General features: G+C 40.6%; 1 protein-coding gene across 4 annotated transcripts in view; it reads right to left on the minus strand.

Moving 5' to 3' along the window:
- Positions 1-373: 373 nt before the first annotated feature.
- Positions 374-15,593, minus strand: part of LOC110174514 (lactadherin-like) — a 30,970-nt gene continuing 15,750 nt past the window's right edge. Inside the window, exons 5-11 of one of the 4 annotated variants that reach the window (XM_055154859.1) lie at positions 14,713-14,894; positions 13,713-13,784; positions 12,894-13,049; positions 11,069-11,213; positions 6,709-6,893; positions 4,512-4,667; positions 374-1,853 (exon numbers count right to left, since the gene is read on the minus strand). In XM_055154859.1, coding sequence (XP_055010834.1) covers positions 1,710-1,853; positions 4,512-4,667; positions 6,709-6,893; positions 11,069-11,213; positions 12,894-13,049; positions 13,713-13,784; positions 14,713-14,894 — 1,040 coding nt within the window. In that variant the 3' untranslated portion in view covers positions 374-1,709. Of the gene's footprint in view, positions 1,854-4,511; positions 4,668-6,708; positions 6,912-11,068; positions 11,214-12,893; positions 13,050-13,712; positions 13,785-14,712; positions 14,895-15,593 lie in introns of all 4 variants that reach the window. The other 3 variants (XM_055154858.1, XM_020940615.2, XM_020940613.2) reach the window with 3 other exon arrangements.

The raw sequence follows: 15,593 nt of genomic DNA on the forward strand, positions 1-15,593 counted from the left end.
ACCTGGTTTACCATATATTCTGTACATTGTACATGGTATGGCAGTCACTTAGCTACAGGTTTGGTAAATAAGTACCTTAGTACTTTTGTGCTGTAAAGTGCCACAGTTGGTATGTGCATAGTATAATTTCATTGCCCTGTTACCACGGTGAAGTCTGGTTGGTGGCAGATAAGCTCTGGCTTTCCTCCTTGCTGTGTGCGCTGCTCCTCTCCTTCCCTCAGAACAATAGCCCTTTGTGATGGTTCCCCTGCTCCTGCTTTGTGCGTGGCCTCATTCAGCTGCCGTCACGTCCGTAAGCACCACCCATGGATCTAAGCACCGCCTCACAGCAAAATACGCACAAGAGTTCAGACAATGACAGGGCGACGTTTACAACAGTTTATTTGATCTCAGTTCCAGATCCACAAAGATATAAAAACATTTAAACCACTTCTATCTGATACTTCAAATTTACTGTAAACAATCCCAAACAGATTTTAGAAGAAAACGGAACTCCTCTGCACGATTCAGACAAAACTGTGTCAAATATTTTAACTAGAAAACTGGCCGCGTTAGTCTAAATTATGAGTGGGATGTAGTATAAGGGCTCTACAAAATCACACCAAATAATCAGTTTCCCCGTTTTTATTTTTGAACAGTTTGACTAATAATGTATATTAAAATATTTTCAATAATATTGTTATTCCAATACTAATCATGGAGTGTGTACATGTGCTTGAGTATCCCGGTTATGCAGTATCCTGGATATGTCAGTATCTCACTGGGATATTCAGATAGTATTCATGTAGCACGTGCAACTCAAGTAACAAACATGGCAGTGAGCAGTTACTTTCCCAAAACAACTCAAACCAACCAAAACAACTCAACTCAAACACTAATAATAATAATAATAATAATAATACACAGGGACAGTGTCCTGTTTCTTTGGGCGGGTGTAAACGCGATATCCAGAATACTATAACCAGGATGAGGCTCATAACCGGGACACTGGAACGCTTGTAAACTGTTAAAAGGTAGAGTGTTTTTCATGTGCAGTGCAGCCCAAGCTGTTAACACTATTTCCCTATGTTACAGATATGTGCTGTTAGTGTCAACTGAACTTACAACTCTTATATTTAAAACATGAACAAAATACCTGGATCAGTGTACAAAAGGCATGAGAAATATTCAACCACTTTCTTTTCTAAGAAACAATATGAACTGTACTAATACTTCATTGTTAATGCAGAGTGCAATATCAATGTTATTATAAAACACGAAAGTGCTACAGGTGTTACAGTCCCACTACTTATCCAAAAGAGTTAGAACCACAGGAGTAGTGCGGTGTGGTCTGAAGGGGGCTGAGGGGGCCTGAGAGGGGCTTGAAGTGGCCTGTGAAGAGACCTGGGAGGGTTTGAGGGGACTGGAGTTGAGCTGAGGTCTGAGAAGGGTCCAGAGAGGGACTGGAGGAGGCCTGAGAGGAGCTTGAAGGAGCCTGTGAATGGACCTGGGATGGCTTGAGGAGGCTGGAGATGAGCTGAAGCCTGAGAGGCTGGAGGAGGCCTGAGCGGCTGAAGACCTCAGGGAAGCTAGAGGAGGCAGCAGCGAGCTTGAGAGGGCCTCAGGGAGATGGAGGAGGCTGGCTGAGAGCTGGAGGGGGCTTGAGAAGGGCCTGAGGAAACCTGAGGGGGCTGGCAGGGCTTTATGTGGTTGGAGGCACTGGAGCAGGCCTAGTCATCACAGCCCAGGAGCTCCATGCGCAGGGTGATGCGCTCGTGCCACTCCCAGGGCAGGATACGCACGTAGCGGGCGTAAAACGGTGGCTCAAACACGTTCTTCTTGTGAGTGTTGTTGTCCACATTGCCTCGGAACAGCTGCAAACAGACACCCAATAGACAGACAAATGACTGAAAAGAATAATAACATAAATAAAATAACATTTACACTGCAAAAAATCATCTTCATTTGATTTGGGTAGTTTATAATTATATAGTCAGTATTACTGTCTTGTTTCAAGTTTATTATAATGTATTTTAAGCCATTTTAGAATGTTGTGGCCTCCTCAAAATCATAAGCAGAGTTGTGCTTTGTTTTATTCACACACACTTTTACCTTTTGTTCCGTTGAGATTCACAGTTCCATGGTTGACATTATCCATGGATTCTAGTGAAGGGGTATCAAAGGGAAGGGGTTTAAAAACACAGTACAGCAACCTAAATGTACAGGGTTTGTGTGCTAAACATGTGTGAATGAAACAAAACACAACTCCAGGTCTGTTTGTGATGAGGAAACGACATTAGAACATTGATCAGAAATAGTGTAATATGGGCCTTTAAACCCATGTAGATATCAGTGAGTCGTCGAACGCTGACAGCCTCCCTCAAGGTATTTAGGAGTGATTTGTACCTGCTCCACCCACACTCTGGTCCCAGACAGAGCCCTGGGCGGCTTCATTAAGTCAGCATTTTAGGCTCAGTAAAAGTTCAAAGCTCGAGTTCTGTTTATGAGATGATCTGAGGATCAGGTGAACAGCACAACACAGGCGTTTCTCATTACATTTGACATTTCATCAAAAAGCTGAACAAGCCGAAACTGCACACTGACAGGATGTGTAGGGATAGGCGATATATCTGTTCCAGTGTTGGTATCAGGCAATATCATGACATGATATTTTTTGCTGCCCCATTCTCTATGTGCGCTTTCAGAAATAAAAGTTTAAAATAACATTTTACAACATCACTGTATAAACAAGTGGACTATCAGAGTGTGACGTCACCCACAGCATTCTGCTCCAGTCAAATGAAGCTCACTGAAGCTGGCAGTTATATGAACAAATTTGGACCTGAGTTTCATATTTTCGTGTGGAAGTGACCTCAGTGAAAGAAGGTGTCTGATTTGTCTGGTATAATATTAATATTCATATCTTACTTTACAGACAAAATAGCAGAATAAAGACACCATGATCATGTAGAGCGGGTTAATATGAACATGTCAAGCCTGGTCAAAATGGAAATACAAGAGCATTATATGGCTGTCAGTTACACAAACATGTAACATATTATTTTATATGCCAGTTAAAAACATTTTGTTATTATTTTTACAATAGTGAAAAGTTAAAGTAACAATCACAAATTAACTCAAGTTACATTTGCGGGCCTTGCTATGGATTTTAAAAGCTAAATATTTGGTATTGAAAAAGATTGGTCACTGGTCACAGCAGCAGGCCAAATAATGGATATCAGTATCAGTTCAAATAATCCATATGGTTTCTGGCCTGAGCCAGACTGTGTCACATACAGAGAGAGCACGCTCACTTCTATGGAAGCCCAGGAGGCACATGCCAATAAACATGAACACAGCAAGGACTTGTGCAGAACGTGGAAAATAATGCAAAACAAATATATTCTTTTCACTTTTAGTGAATAGAGTTGTCACAGTACAAAAAATGAAAAGTCCATTGTAATACTAAGGAATAGATTCAATATTCATTACTGATTCAGATACCATGATGATGACAAAAAAAAAAAAACACTATTTAGACAATATGATGTGATTTTCAAAAATATATAAATCATATTACTTTCTTTTCTATTCCTGTTTGTGTGTAAACCCTCTAGATCCAGGTAGGTTCATGGTGGTCTGTGGGTGTATAATAGTTTATGTGCTCTTCATTCAACATCATTCTAAAACTATTCAGGAAAGGCTCATGTCTGGCATGTGAATGTAACTTTTTTAGTATCGATCAGCTCAGATCTGCTCAGATGAGTATCTACTTTCGATGCTTCTGACAACCTTAGTTGACAACCTTAGTTAATGTGTTTTTTAAATCAGTTCTAAGGCAGAAAACAAGCCCTGCTTTTGCAACAAATATCTACTAGCACTTTTCAGGATTCTGTTCAAAGTTCATATAAGTAAACACGTCAAGCAGAACTGCCAAAAAAAAACTGAAAAATGAACTAATTACAAGAATCACATTTCAGAACATGTTTGTACAGATCTAAACTACACGGTTAGTGGCTTTTATGCAGAGTAAGACAGGAGATTTTGTGGAGGAAATGATGGTGCTCCTAAAATCATGATTGCAGTGCTGAAAGGACTTGAGACGTCATGACATGACATGTCATTACAGATTGTACTCAGAAATGTCTACAAAATAACACTTTCAGTGGCATGCTTTTCTGTCATGTTTTGCCATCAGCCTGTGACAGTTTAGATCAGGATTTTCCAACATGTCACTTCAGCTTTAAGTATATAGAGAACAGTATTCATCACACTAGTATCAATATCCACATACTAATGAACACTAAAACTAACCAAAACCTAAATGAACCTTTGGAATATAAAAGAAAGTACTATTATTTAATGCTGAAAATCACATTCTATTCTATTGTCTAAAGAAAGTGAGTTATTTTTATCATTGTGGTACTGGAATCGGTAGAGTATCGAGTCTATTCCTTAGAATCAAAATCAAGTTTGAAATTTTAGCATTGTGACAACACTATGATCAGCACCACTAAGAGCCCACATCTTACCTTGTCCTCTCCGGTCCTCTCATCCTTTAGAACTCTCCAGCTCTGTCCGTCGTTGCTGTATGACACTTTGAACACAGACACAAACTGCACCACTCCAAAGTCCTTGGCTCCCTGTGTGATGATGCCTGAGATGCGCTTTGTCTTCTCAAGATCCACCTGCAGTTATCATAAACAACATTATAATACACACCCAGAATTCCCACAGAAACTAACAGCGTGAGTTGCAGTGAACATACTTGAAAAAAATTGAGTTTCAGAGATAGTGGATTATTGTTTCAGTTAGATGTAACATTATCAATTACAGAAAAGCCTGAAAGCAGCTAATCAGGCTATACATTAATTCAGCTATGGATGAATTTTACATCCATATATTTTTTGTATTTGGCTTTATTTGAATGATTCAACCTTTGTCTCATAACAATTCAAATGGTAAGTTTATTGTCGATTAGCATTAAATAGTCTATGATCCCCCATGCTTTTTGCTAAATACTCTTCATTTGCATTAGTTGACTTCTTGTGTGTGTTACATTTACATGAGTGATTCACCTACTATGTAACTACAACATCTGCACATTAGACAGAGCACATCATCTTTTCACTATTTAATCAATTTCACATCTTTTAAACTGTCCCAATTATCAGTAAACGTTATACATGCACAGGGCTTTATCATTTATTATATTTTCCACACACATCTCCAGGGACCCTTTTTAATGATATAAGAAGGTGAAAAGTACACCAGATATTTCAGAGTTAAGGTGAAATCTATGTAGTCTATTCTCTTAAAAGTCACATCCGTGCCAGATAAGGGTCACTCATGTTTAATCTGATTAGTTTTAAAATAAACCACTGTCTGTGATTTCACTGTCTGTGAGCTCTAATAACACATGGCATATTTAGATCACCATGCTACTTTTGATTTTTCTTTTGCTATAGTCGCCGAAAACAACATATTCAAATATTTTATTAGTTTCAGTTTTGTTTTTGACCCTGTCAGTCTCCCCTCGCTTTGCTCTCTGTGTTAAGTCATCCCCCCTTCAGAGCGCTATCACAACACCCAACAACCCATCACATCAGGTCTGTGAAGTTGTAGTGTATTGTTTTGCATCACACCTTTGTATATTTATGAAAAATTGTTGCGTGGTTTTGGACAGAATCTTAAGGCTAACCACAAAGAGGGTTCGAATAGAGCCCGGGAAAGATCGTTAAATTACTCAAACATGCATGGATGGCAAACCTCTCCAGGCACGTTTTTGGTGAGGGTCAAAGAACAAAAACATTAGGTTAAGTTATTTGTCATTTATAGTTAAAATAAGGTATGCAACATCTGTTGGAAGAAAAGAGAACCACTATCCCACCCCCTCATATGGCTCTGTACTTCCTGGTATGCCTCTTTACTTCTTGACATGTCTTTGTACTTACTGACATGTCTCTGTACTTCCTTATATGCCTCTGTACTTCCTCATATAGCTCTTTACTTCCTGATATGCCTCTGTACTTCCTGGCTCTGTACTTCCTCATATGCCTCTGTACTTCCTGTTATAGCTCTGGTTTGTACTACCTGATATAGCTCTGTACTTCCTCATATGACTCTGTACTTCCTGACATGTCTCTGTACTTTGTGATACGCCTCTGTATTTCCTGATTTCGCTCTGTACTTCCTGATATGACTCTGTACTTCCTAATATGACTCTGTACTTCCTAATATGACTCTGTAATTCCTGACATGATTCTGTACTTCCTGATATGGCTCTGTACTTCCTGACATGACTCTGTACTTCCTGACATGTCTCTGTACTTCCTGACATGTCTGTGTACTTCCTGACATGTCTGTGTACTTCCTGACATGTCTGTGTATTTCCTGATATGGCTCTGTACTTCCTGACATGTCTCTGTATTTCCTGACATGTCTGTGTACTTCCTGACATGTCTGTGTACTTCCTGACATGTCTGTGTATTTCCTGACATGACTCTGTACTTCCTGACATGTCTGTGTACTTCCTGACATGTCTGTGTACTTCCTGACATGTCTCTGTACTTCCTGACATGTCTGTGTATTTCCTGACATGACTCTGTACTTCCTGACATGTCTGTGTACTTCCTGACATGTCTGTGTACTTCCTGACATGTCTGTGTACTTCCTGACATGTCTGTGTACTTCCTGACATGTCTGTGTACTTCCTGATATGGCTCTGACCTGCAGCCACTCGGAGTGGTTGTTGCTGGCGGGTGACCAGGCGTTGGTCTTGCCCTGCTTGTCGAGGCGGGCGTACTGCGGGTGCCAGGTGAACGTGTCGATGCCCCAGGTGCGGTGAGCGCTGGACGCAGACAGCTGGTTATCCGAGATCAGACGAGACTTCATCCCCAACGGCTCCGAGCAACCTGCCGTGTTCCAATACACTGTCAATGCAAAAGAGAGGGAGGAGCAGACGAGGGGACAGACGGAGAGGAAGAGGAAGAGAGGAGTGAGCAGGAGAGGGGAGAGAGAGGAAGAGAAAGAGAGGAGCGAGCAGGAGAGGAGAGAGAGGAAGAGAAAGAGAGGAGCGAGCAGGAGAGAGGAGAGAGAAGAAGAGAAAGAGAGGAGCGAGCAGGAGAGAGTAGAGAGAGAGAGGAAGAGAAAGAGAGGAGCGAGCAGGAGAGAGGAGAGAGAAGAAGAGAAAGAGAGGAGCAAGCAGGAGAGAGGAGAGAGAGGAAGAGAAAGAGAGGAGCGAGCAGGAGAGAGGAGAGAGAAGAAGAGAAAGAGAGGAGTGAGCAGGAGAGAGGAGAGAGAGGAAGAGAAAGAGAGGAGCGAGCAGGAGAGAGGAGAGAGAAGAAGAGAAAGAGAGGAGCAAGCAGGAGAGGGGAGAGAGAGGAAGAGAAAGAGAGGAGCAAGCAGGAGAGAGGAGAGAGAGGAAGAGAAAGAGAGGAGCGAGCAGGAGAGAGGAGAGAGAGGAAGAGAAAGAGAGGAGCGAGCAGGAGAGAGGAGAGAGAAGAAGAGAAAGAGAGGAGTGAGCAGGAGGAGAGAGGAGAGAGAGGAAGAGAAAGAGAGGAGCGAGCAGGAGAGAGGAGAGAGAGAGGAGCGAGCAGGAGAGAGGAGAGAGGAGCGAGCAGGAGAGGGGAGAGAGAGAAAGAGAAAGAGAGGAGCGAGCAGGAGAGGGGGGAGAGAGGAAGAGAAAGAGAGGAGCGAGCAGGAGAGAGGAGAGAGAAGAAGAGAAAGAGAGGAGCGAGCAGGAGAGGAGAGAGAGAGGAGCGAGCAGGAGAGGGGAGAGAGAGAGGAGCGAGCAGGAGAGGGGGGAGAGAGGGGATAGAGACACACAGAAAAAGAGAGAGAGAGGAGGGGAGGAGGGGAGAGACAAAAAGAAAGAGAGGAGCGAGCAGGAGAGGGGAGAGAGACAAACAGAGAGAGAAACAGGGAGAAAGAGAGAGGAGTGGAGCAGGAGAGGGGAGAAAGAGACATGGAGAGAGAGAAAGAGGGACAAGCAGGAGAGGGAGAGAGACGAAAAGAAAGAGAAAGAGAAAGCAAGAGAGAGAGAGAGAGAGAGAGAGGAGTGGAGCAAGACATGGAAGAGAGAGAGAAGAGAGAGAAAGAACGAGAGGGAGAGTGGAGCAGGAGAATGAAGAAATAGGGAGAGAAAGAGAGCGAGAGAGAGAAATGAGCGGAGCAGGAAAGGGAGTAGAGAAAGGAAGAGAAAGAGGAGCAGTAGACGGAAGAGAGTGGGGAAGAGAGACCAAGAGAGAGAGGAGTGTTGCAGGAGAGGAAAGAGAAAGAGAGAGAGCAGAGCAGGAGAGGAGTGAAGCATGGCCAGAGAGAGAGAGACAGGAAGAGAAAGAGAGGAGCGAGCAGGAGAGAGGAGAGAGAGAGGAGTGAGCAGGAGAGAGGAGAGAGAGAGGAGTGAGCAGGAGAGGGGAGAGAGAGAAAGAGAGGAGCGAGCAGGAGAGGAGTGAAGCATGGCCAGAGAGAGAGAGACAGAAACAGCCAGTGAGACTCCCGAAGCAAAGCAGGAACAAAACTAGAGCTGCACAATACATCGCAAAATCATCCTTTTTTTTAAGTTTAGTTAAAGAACTGAAGTCTTTATTTAGTCCAAATGTAGTCTGGGATTAGTGTCTGTCAATATTTTATTTTGTTTGACTTATGAATAACAATTATACAAAGTCCTTATAGCAAAACTAAACAATCAAATCTTTTGATGTCATATTGTGCAGCTCTAAACCAAAGCTTCAAGTGAAAGGCCCGGGCGCTCACACAAGACGCCAGCACAGACAGAGGTTTTCTAATTAAAGACTCTACATAAAGCAAACGTTGTTATGATGTTGTATCCTCATCGCAAACAGACCTACAGTCACACATGTTTAACAAACAAATCACACACATTTAGGCTGTGTTCTTCTCTGCTCCACATTGTGAAGTCACTGAGTGGTGATACAAGAATTATTTTTACATACACCTTCACTAGAATCATTTGGATAAGCCCTGGAATTGACACATTTTGAAGGTGCATCTTGTTGAAACTGCTTCACTCCTCAGTGCAATCTGAACTGAACAGAAGGTAAAACAAAAATATATTTTCAAAAACGTACAGTTACTGTAATGTATTCTAGAGTAAAGAAGTTTATTTCAAATTTTTCTAAAAATAGCTCTTAACTTTAAAACTACCACTTCATGACATCACAAGGTGGAACGGAGCTTTTAAAACTGATGTAGAGCACCTAATAATGCAGGACTACTCAAACATGTGTGACTGAAACAAACATCAGGTCTGTTTTTGCAGAGGTAGCAGTATAATAACATGGCTTAAACCTCACTGAGTTGTTTCTGGGTAATATAGGACCTTTAAGAATAACATTACAGTGTTTCAGCTCCTCTGGAAAATAAAGAATTATCCTGGTGTCTATATTCATTTCGCCAAAGTCGGATGATTTGTAGACAACTCCTCCATGTGAGAATTTGACCCACACGGCTCTGTCCAAACAACACAATGAAAAGTGTCTGTGCAACATTAGCACCGTGTTGCGTAAGTACGAGCTCAAACTTTGTGGTGGTGGGTAACAGTTTGTTTTTCTAATGAGCAGCAGATTGTCCCTGTGGTGTGAGAGTATGTGACCACAGTCCTGAAAACAAGACTGTAAAACAAAGGAATGCCTCGCGCTAACATGTCATTTGACACACACCATGGCCCTCCTAATGACAGCGGTGACAGGACGGACTTGCGCTCTGCCTGTGTTCTGCGCAGAGACAACCAGAACATGATGTGCTCTGCTCTCGCTCTGGGCACTTCATGTATGACAGTCTCAAAGCAGATGTTCGTGCTTGTTTAAATTAACACGATTGTCTGTCTATGTTATTGGGCGTTCACCACATTTTAGAGTTTGATGTCATAGTTTGATCTAGAGCAAAGGGGCCTCTGTAAATGTATGGGACATTCAGTTTTTTACACTTCTATGGGTTATTAATTTTTTTAATTGGTTTTGCTCTCCCTGCTCACTCCCCTCAGAGCTCCATCACAACACTCAGCATGCATTCCACTAATAAAACCATTGCACATCACATCAGGTTTGTGACGTTATAGTGTTTTGTAACCTGCTCTTGTATAGAAAAATGGCTCTGCTGGAGCGTGCATGACCTAAGCCCGTACTGTAACTGTCAACAAGGTTCAAGTAGGGCCCAGGAGGGAGCCAGGTTAGCTCCTCCCTGCAGAAAGATATAAGGAAGTATCTGGAAGCATAAGTATAAAGAAGCATTTTGACCAGAACTGAAGAAGCAGCTTGGATGAGCTGCGAAACGTATTCGACTTAATACATTTTTGTCCAATTGACAAATCGAATATCTCCTTTGCGATCGCAAGATTACATTAACATGCACGGATGACATATAAAATCATTTCGGGCATGTTTGAAGATGGAACAATGTTATAACATGATTGAAAGATCCAAAAATGCCATTTTGAATGAATAATACCTCCAAACTTAAGGCTGTACAATTAATTGAATTTTGATCGCAATTTTGATTTGTGTGTCAAACTGATCTCCAAACTCACATAATCGAGTTGAAACAATTTAACAAAGTTAATTTTATTTAACTATATTTATTTTATTTTTTTTAAATATTGATTGTAGAACAGCTGGATATATAGCTTATTTTGGATACATTTATATTTTTCTGTCTTATTTCATGTTCAAAGTATATTTTATTCATTTTATGTTTTACACATCGCAGAACTGCTGTAACGTACAGATATATAGCCTATATTTACTGTCAATTTGAAAGTTTTGCTTAAATTATCAATACCAAAGTGTCTTTTTTTCTTTTTTGAGAGAGGAATGCTGAATAAATGCATCGTGTATCGTGTAAGCATAATCATGATTTCAACATTGACCAAAATAATCGTGACAATAATTTTTTCCATAATCGAGCAGCCCTACCATAACTATAAACCAGGTTATTCTGATTTTTAAATGGCTGTATACTCTGACCTGAAGTTGTTATGCCAAAGTGAAACTAATCTCTGGAACAGTTTTGTTGTTTGTCCTGTTTGCATTGGTCCAGTGACAGACTCATATCTCAGTGCGAGTTTTACCGTTGAGCTCACAGCCCACGAGCTCCATGCGCAGGGTGCAGGCTCGCCGGCACACCACTGGGATGATGCGAATGTACTGGGCCACGATGGGGGGGTCGAACAGGTTGGTCTTTGTGCTCTCATTGTCCACGTTCCCCACAAAAACCTTAGAAGAACCAACATGAGTACAGGCCTCAGTACACACGTCACACACACATCAGGCTCTGCTATCTACAGGCTGTTATTAAAGAGCCTCTACTGCACTTTCCTCAAACATGTGTGAATAAAACAAAACACAACTCCAGGTCTGTTTTTGAGGAGTAACCGCATTATAACAAAGCTTAAATCAACTATTTGGTAAAACCCTGCTGCTGTGATTTTGGCCTCTACAAAAATAAACTGAATACATGCATCAAGAATCTCGGACTTCTGGTCATTGCGTAATTCATACTGGGAAGGATTTTCCGAAAAAAGTGAGCATCAAACCGCCATGTTTGTTTTCCCAGTGGGATGCGTCTATTGACAAAGTCAATCTTTTCAAGTCTTTTGAACCATATCACTTTTGTTTCTGGTTCTGATATTGTCATATTTTAGTTTGGGGATTCGGACATTGTTAATTGTGTGGTTGTTGGATCCTAACAGTGGAAAATGGCTCGAGAAGTGTGTTTGCAAACTCCATAAATGCAAAAGGGAATCAGATGTGTGTGACTGCAAACCTCTGTTCAAACTGTTTCCCTTCCCAACGAATTGAAAAATAGTGAAAGGCGAAGACGATGGGCAGGATTGATCCACAGGAAGGACGAAAAAGCTTTGACTGACTAAATCATCCTGAGTTTGCAGCGAACATTTTCTATGTGGATCAAAGTGGGATCCCGTTTGTTAAATGAGAGGTGCAGAAGACAAACAGACTGAGCTGCACTTTCTTGTTCTTGTGGTTTTACAGCAACATTAAGTCTTGGTTTCTTTGCAGTGGAAGGTGTTTCTTGGCAAACAGCTGGTGCCTTTCGCTTTGGCGTTGACTTTTTAAATTCGTAACCGAGGCTGGGAGGGATCGCGATTTTGCTTTGATGTCGCTCCACATACAAAATGTTCGCTGCAAAATTGGGATGATTTAGGCAGTCAAAAGTTTCCTTTTTCATCCTTCCTGTGGATCAATCCTGCCCATCGCCTTCGCCTTTCACTATTTTTCAATTCCGTTGTGAAGAGAAACAGTTTGAACAGAGGTTTGCAGTCACACACATCTGATTCACTTTTGCATTTATGGAGTTCGCAAACAAATTTCTCGAGCCGTTTTCAGCTGTTAGGATCCAACAAACACAGAATTAACAATGTCCGAATCCCAAAACTAAAATATGACAATATCAGAACTAGAAACAAAAGTGATATGGTTCAAAAGACTTGAATAGATCGGCGTTGTCAATAGACGCATCCCACTGGGAAAACAAACATGGCGGTTTGATGCTCACTTTTTCAGAAAATCCTTCCCAGTATGCATTGTGCAATGACCAGAAGTCCGAGATTCTTGATGCGTGTATTGAATGATACAAAATAATCATTTCAGATGGTGAAGAGGGACTTGTGTGACTCTATGGGTGATTTACTGGGTGTAAACTGAAAACTATGTATGAGTTATATAGTTCAACAATATTAGTACTGTACTATTATTGTATATTTTGTGTTCGGAATATTATTGAAATATATAGCCATGGCTCTAAATCCAAATATATTCGACTTTCAGAGTACCGCCAGATCTAATTCCGGATTATTTAAGGTCTACAATAGGACTCTCATTGGGGTTGCCAGTTTCAGTGCTGAAATCTAGTTGGTTTAAACCTTTTAGTCTCACCTTATCCCGCCTCTGGCCTTCTGCTTTGTAAGTGCTGTAGCTCTGACCGTCCAAGCTGAATGCAATCTTATAGGCTTTGATGAACTCTGCTGCGCCCAAGCGGCTGGCTCCCTGAGTGATGATCCCCGTGAGCCTCATGGTCTTCTGCATGTCGATCTGTCACACAGAAAGCATGGTACAGACTATAAGTGATGCACAAATCATGAGCATGGTACAGACTATAAGTGATGCACAAATCATGAGCATGGTACAGACTATAAGCCAAAAATTAACTATAATAAATCAAGCCCATGTGGACCGGGTCACTACAGCCACACAAACAGATCTGCGATAGATTGTATGGCTAGTAACAAAAGTGACAAAAGACATTATTATGATTTTTTTCTTCTTCTTCTTGAACAATGAGTCTTGATGTCTCATTTGATTTATTTTTGTCTTACTACTAATAAACTAATAAAAAATATTAATTTCCTGAACATTAACAGACATTCAAGGCATGAGGTAGTGTAATGTGCAGATTTAGTGTCATGGTGATGGTGTAGAACAGGGGTGTCCAAACTTTTTTCATCAAGGGCCACATATCTAAACACAGACAAAGCAGAGGGCCGATCGAGAGCCGTAGACGGGTGCTCAGTACAGTTAATAATTGAAATATGTACATGATTAACACGTTAGAATGAGCCATCGTCTTTATTCATGCTAAGATCCTTAAAACCACACACTAAATATTCAACATTAGCTTTATCAAGGTAGATTTTCAAAAAACTTGCAGTAAAAAAATATTTTTTAATTGATGCAATTTAATTTGGGCCAAATCACCTGGAAGTCTGAGGGCCAAGAAAAATGTGTCTGAGGGCTGCATTTGGCCCCCGGGCCATAGTTTGGACATGCCTGGTGTAGAATAAAAAAAACCAAAAAACATTATTCATGTTCATTTTGACAGGAAAAGATTTGTTTTGGCCTTTTTTTTTTTTTTTTTTAAACCAAATGATTTTTAGTTTTAGCTCACCAACGTGTCAGTTAATTTAGTCGACCAAATCCATAATAGCTTAATAATATTTTTCATTTTAATCATTATAAATTATATGCCATTGTTTCAGGGACATGCACAGACGTGTTGGCCTGGTTTGTGGTTCGACTGAATAGTGGAACTTGGATCTAGTCTCTACTCGCTCTTTTCATTCATTCATTTATGTTTGTTTTTTATCTTTTATAATCTGATAAAAAATCTCATTTTTATTTTAATCATTATAAATGATATGCCATTACTTCAAGGAACATGTAGAGACACGTTGAGTTTAGTAGTACTAGGGTCTTGTCTCTGCTCTCTACTTTTAGTCATAATAATGACTTTTTATTTAAGGCTTACATTGTTTAAAGGTTCTATATTATGCAAAGCAAAAGAAAAATTCAATTCTGTCAACTGGACAAAAGTTTTAGAGTGAAGATTTTTCTCCACTCATCCAAGTGACTTCATCAGTTCTAGCCATCATTAGGGGCTTGTCTGTTTACATCTCCAAAGCTCAAAATGCTCTGTTCCACCTTGTGATGTTATGAAGTAGTAGTTTTCAATTAACAGCTCCTTTTACTGTTTGTTCAGTAAAGATTGGAAACTCCAAGGCTGAAATCATGTGCAGGGTTTGTGTGTTAAACATGCGTGAATGAAACTAAACAAGTTGAACACATAGTGCAATATGAACCCATTAAGTCAATCATTTTAGACAAATGAGCACAGTACAGTCTAAGTACAGTCTAAGTACAGTCTAAGTACAGTCTAAGTACAGTCTAAGTACAGTCTAAGTACAGTCTGGACACTGACTTGGATCCAGGGGTTGCGGTCATGAGCAGCTGAGGTCCACGCGTTGACGATGCCCTGGTTGTTGAGTCGGGCTAACTCTGGGCCCCAACGCTGAAGTCCCATGATGCCGTAGTGCACCGAGGAGGCGGAAATCTGGGACTCCACGATAGCCCCGCCCTCCATGCCCAGCAAGGAAATGCAGCCTTCACACAGATACTCGCATGTTAAATCACCAAACACACATACCTACTTACACAGTGTTGATTTAATGATCCCTTGTAGTAAAGGCTAGACCCGCCTGCACAGTCAAATATAACAGTGTTTAATATATTGTAATTTGTAACTAAAGATGTCAAAATAATAACTTGTGTATGTATATGTATGTGCAGGTGTATTGTATGAGATATGTGTATAAGGGATGCCCCCAAAAATAAAATATATTATATTTATATATTTATATTAAAATATATATAATATAAAAATAATGAAGAAAAAAAACCAAAAAAAAAACTATTCACATTTGCCTCCATATGCCGCTAAACTTTCTTTGTGGTGGCACTTCTGGTTAAGCAGGAATCCTATTCATTTCTAGGGTCCGACCAATAGCTAGAGTATAGCCAACAAGCTTATACTCTCTATATTATGTCTATTTAATCCTATTTACAAACAGATAAATGTCCTAATATGTGGCACTGCATCAGTATTCATCAGAGGTGCCATTTGTCTGTGCTGTTGTTTACACCAGGTATTATATTCCTTTTATAGACGATCATTTTGAGTCAGGATTAACATTTGTGAAAACTTGTGATCTGAGAGGGGCCTGTGTGAGTGGTGAATGTTGCAAATATGTCATTTTGGAATGTGTGTATTTTTGGAGCTACTTGTCATGCGTTCTCATTAAT

Source organism: Boleophthalmus pectinirostris, unplaced genomic scaffold (genome assembly GCF_026225935.1).
Source record: "Boleophthalmus pectinirostris isolate CB_2022bp ecotype Guang Dong unplaced genomic scaffold, ASM2622593v1 HiC_scaffold_19, whole genome shotgun sequence".
Taxonomy (NCBI): domain Eukaryota; kingdom Metazoa; phylum Chordata; class Actinopteri; order Gobiiformes; family Gobiidae; genus Boleophthalmus; species Boleophthalmus pectinirostris.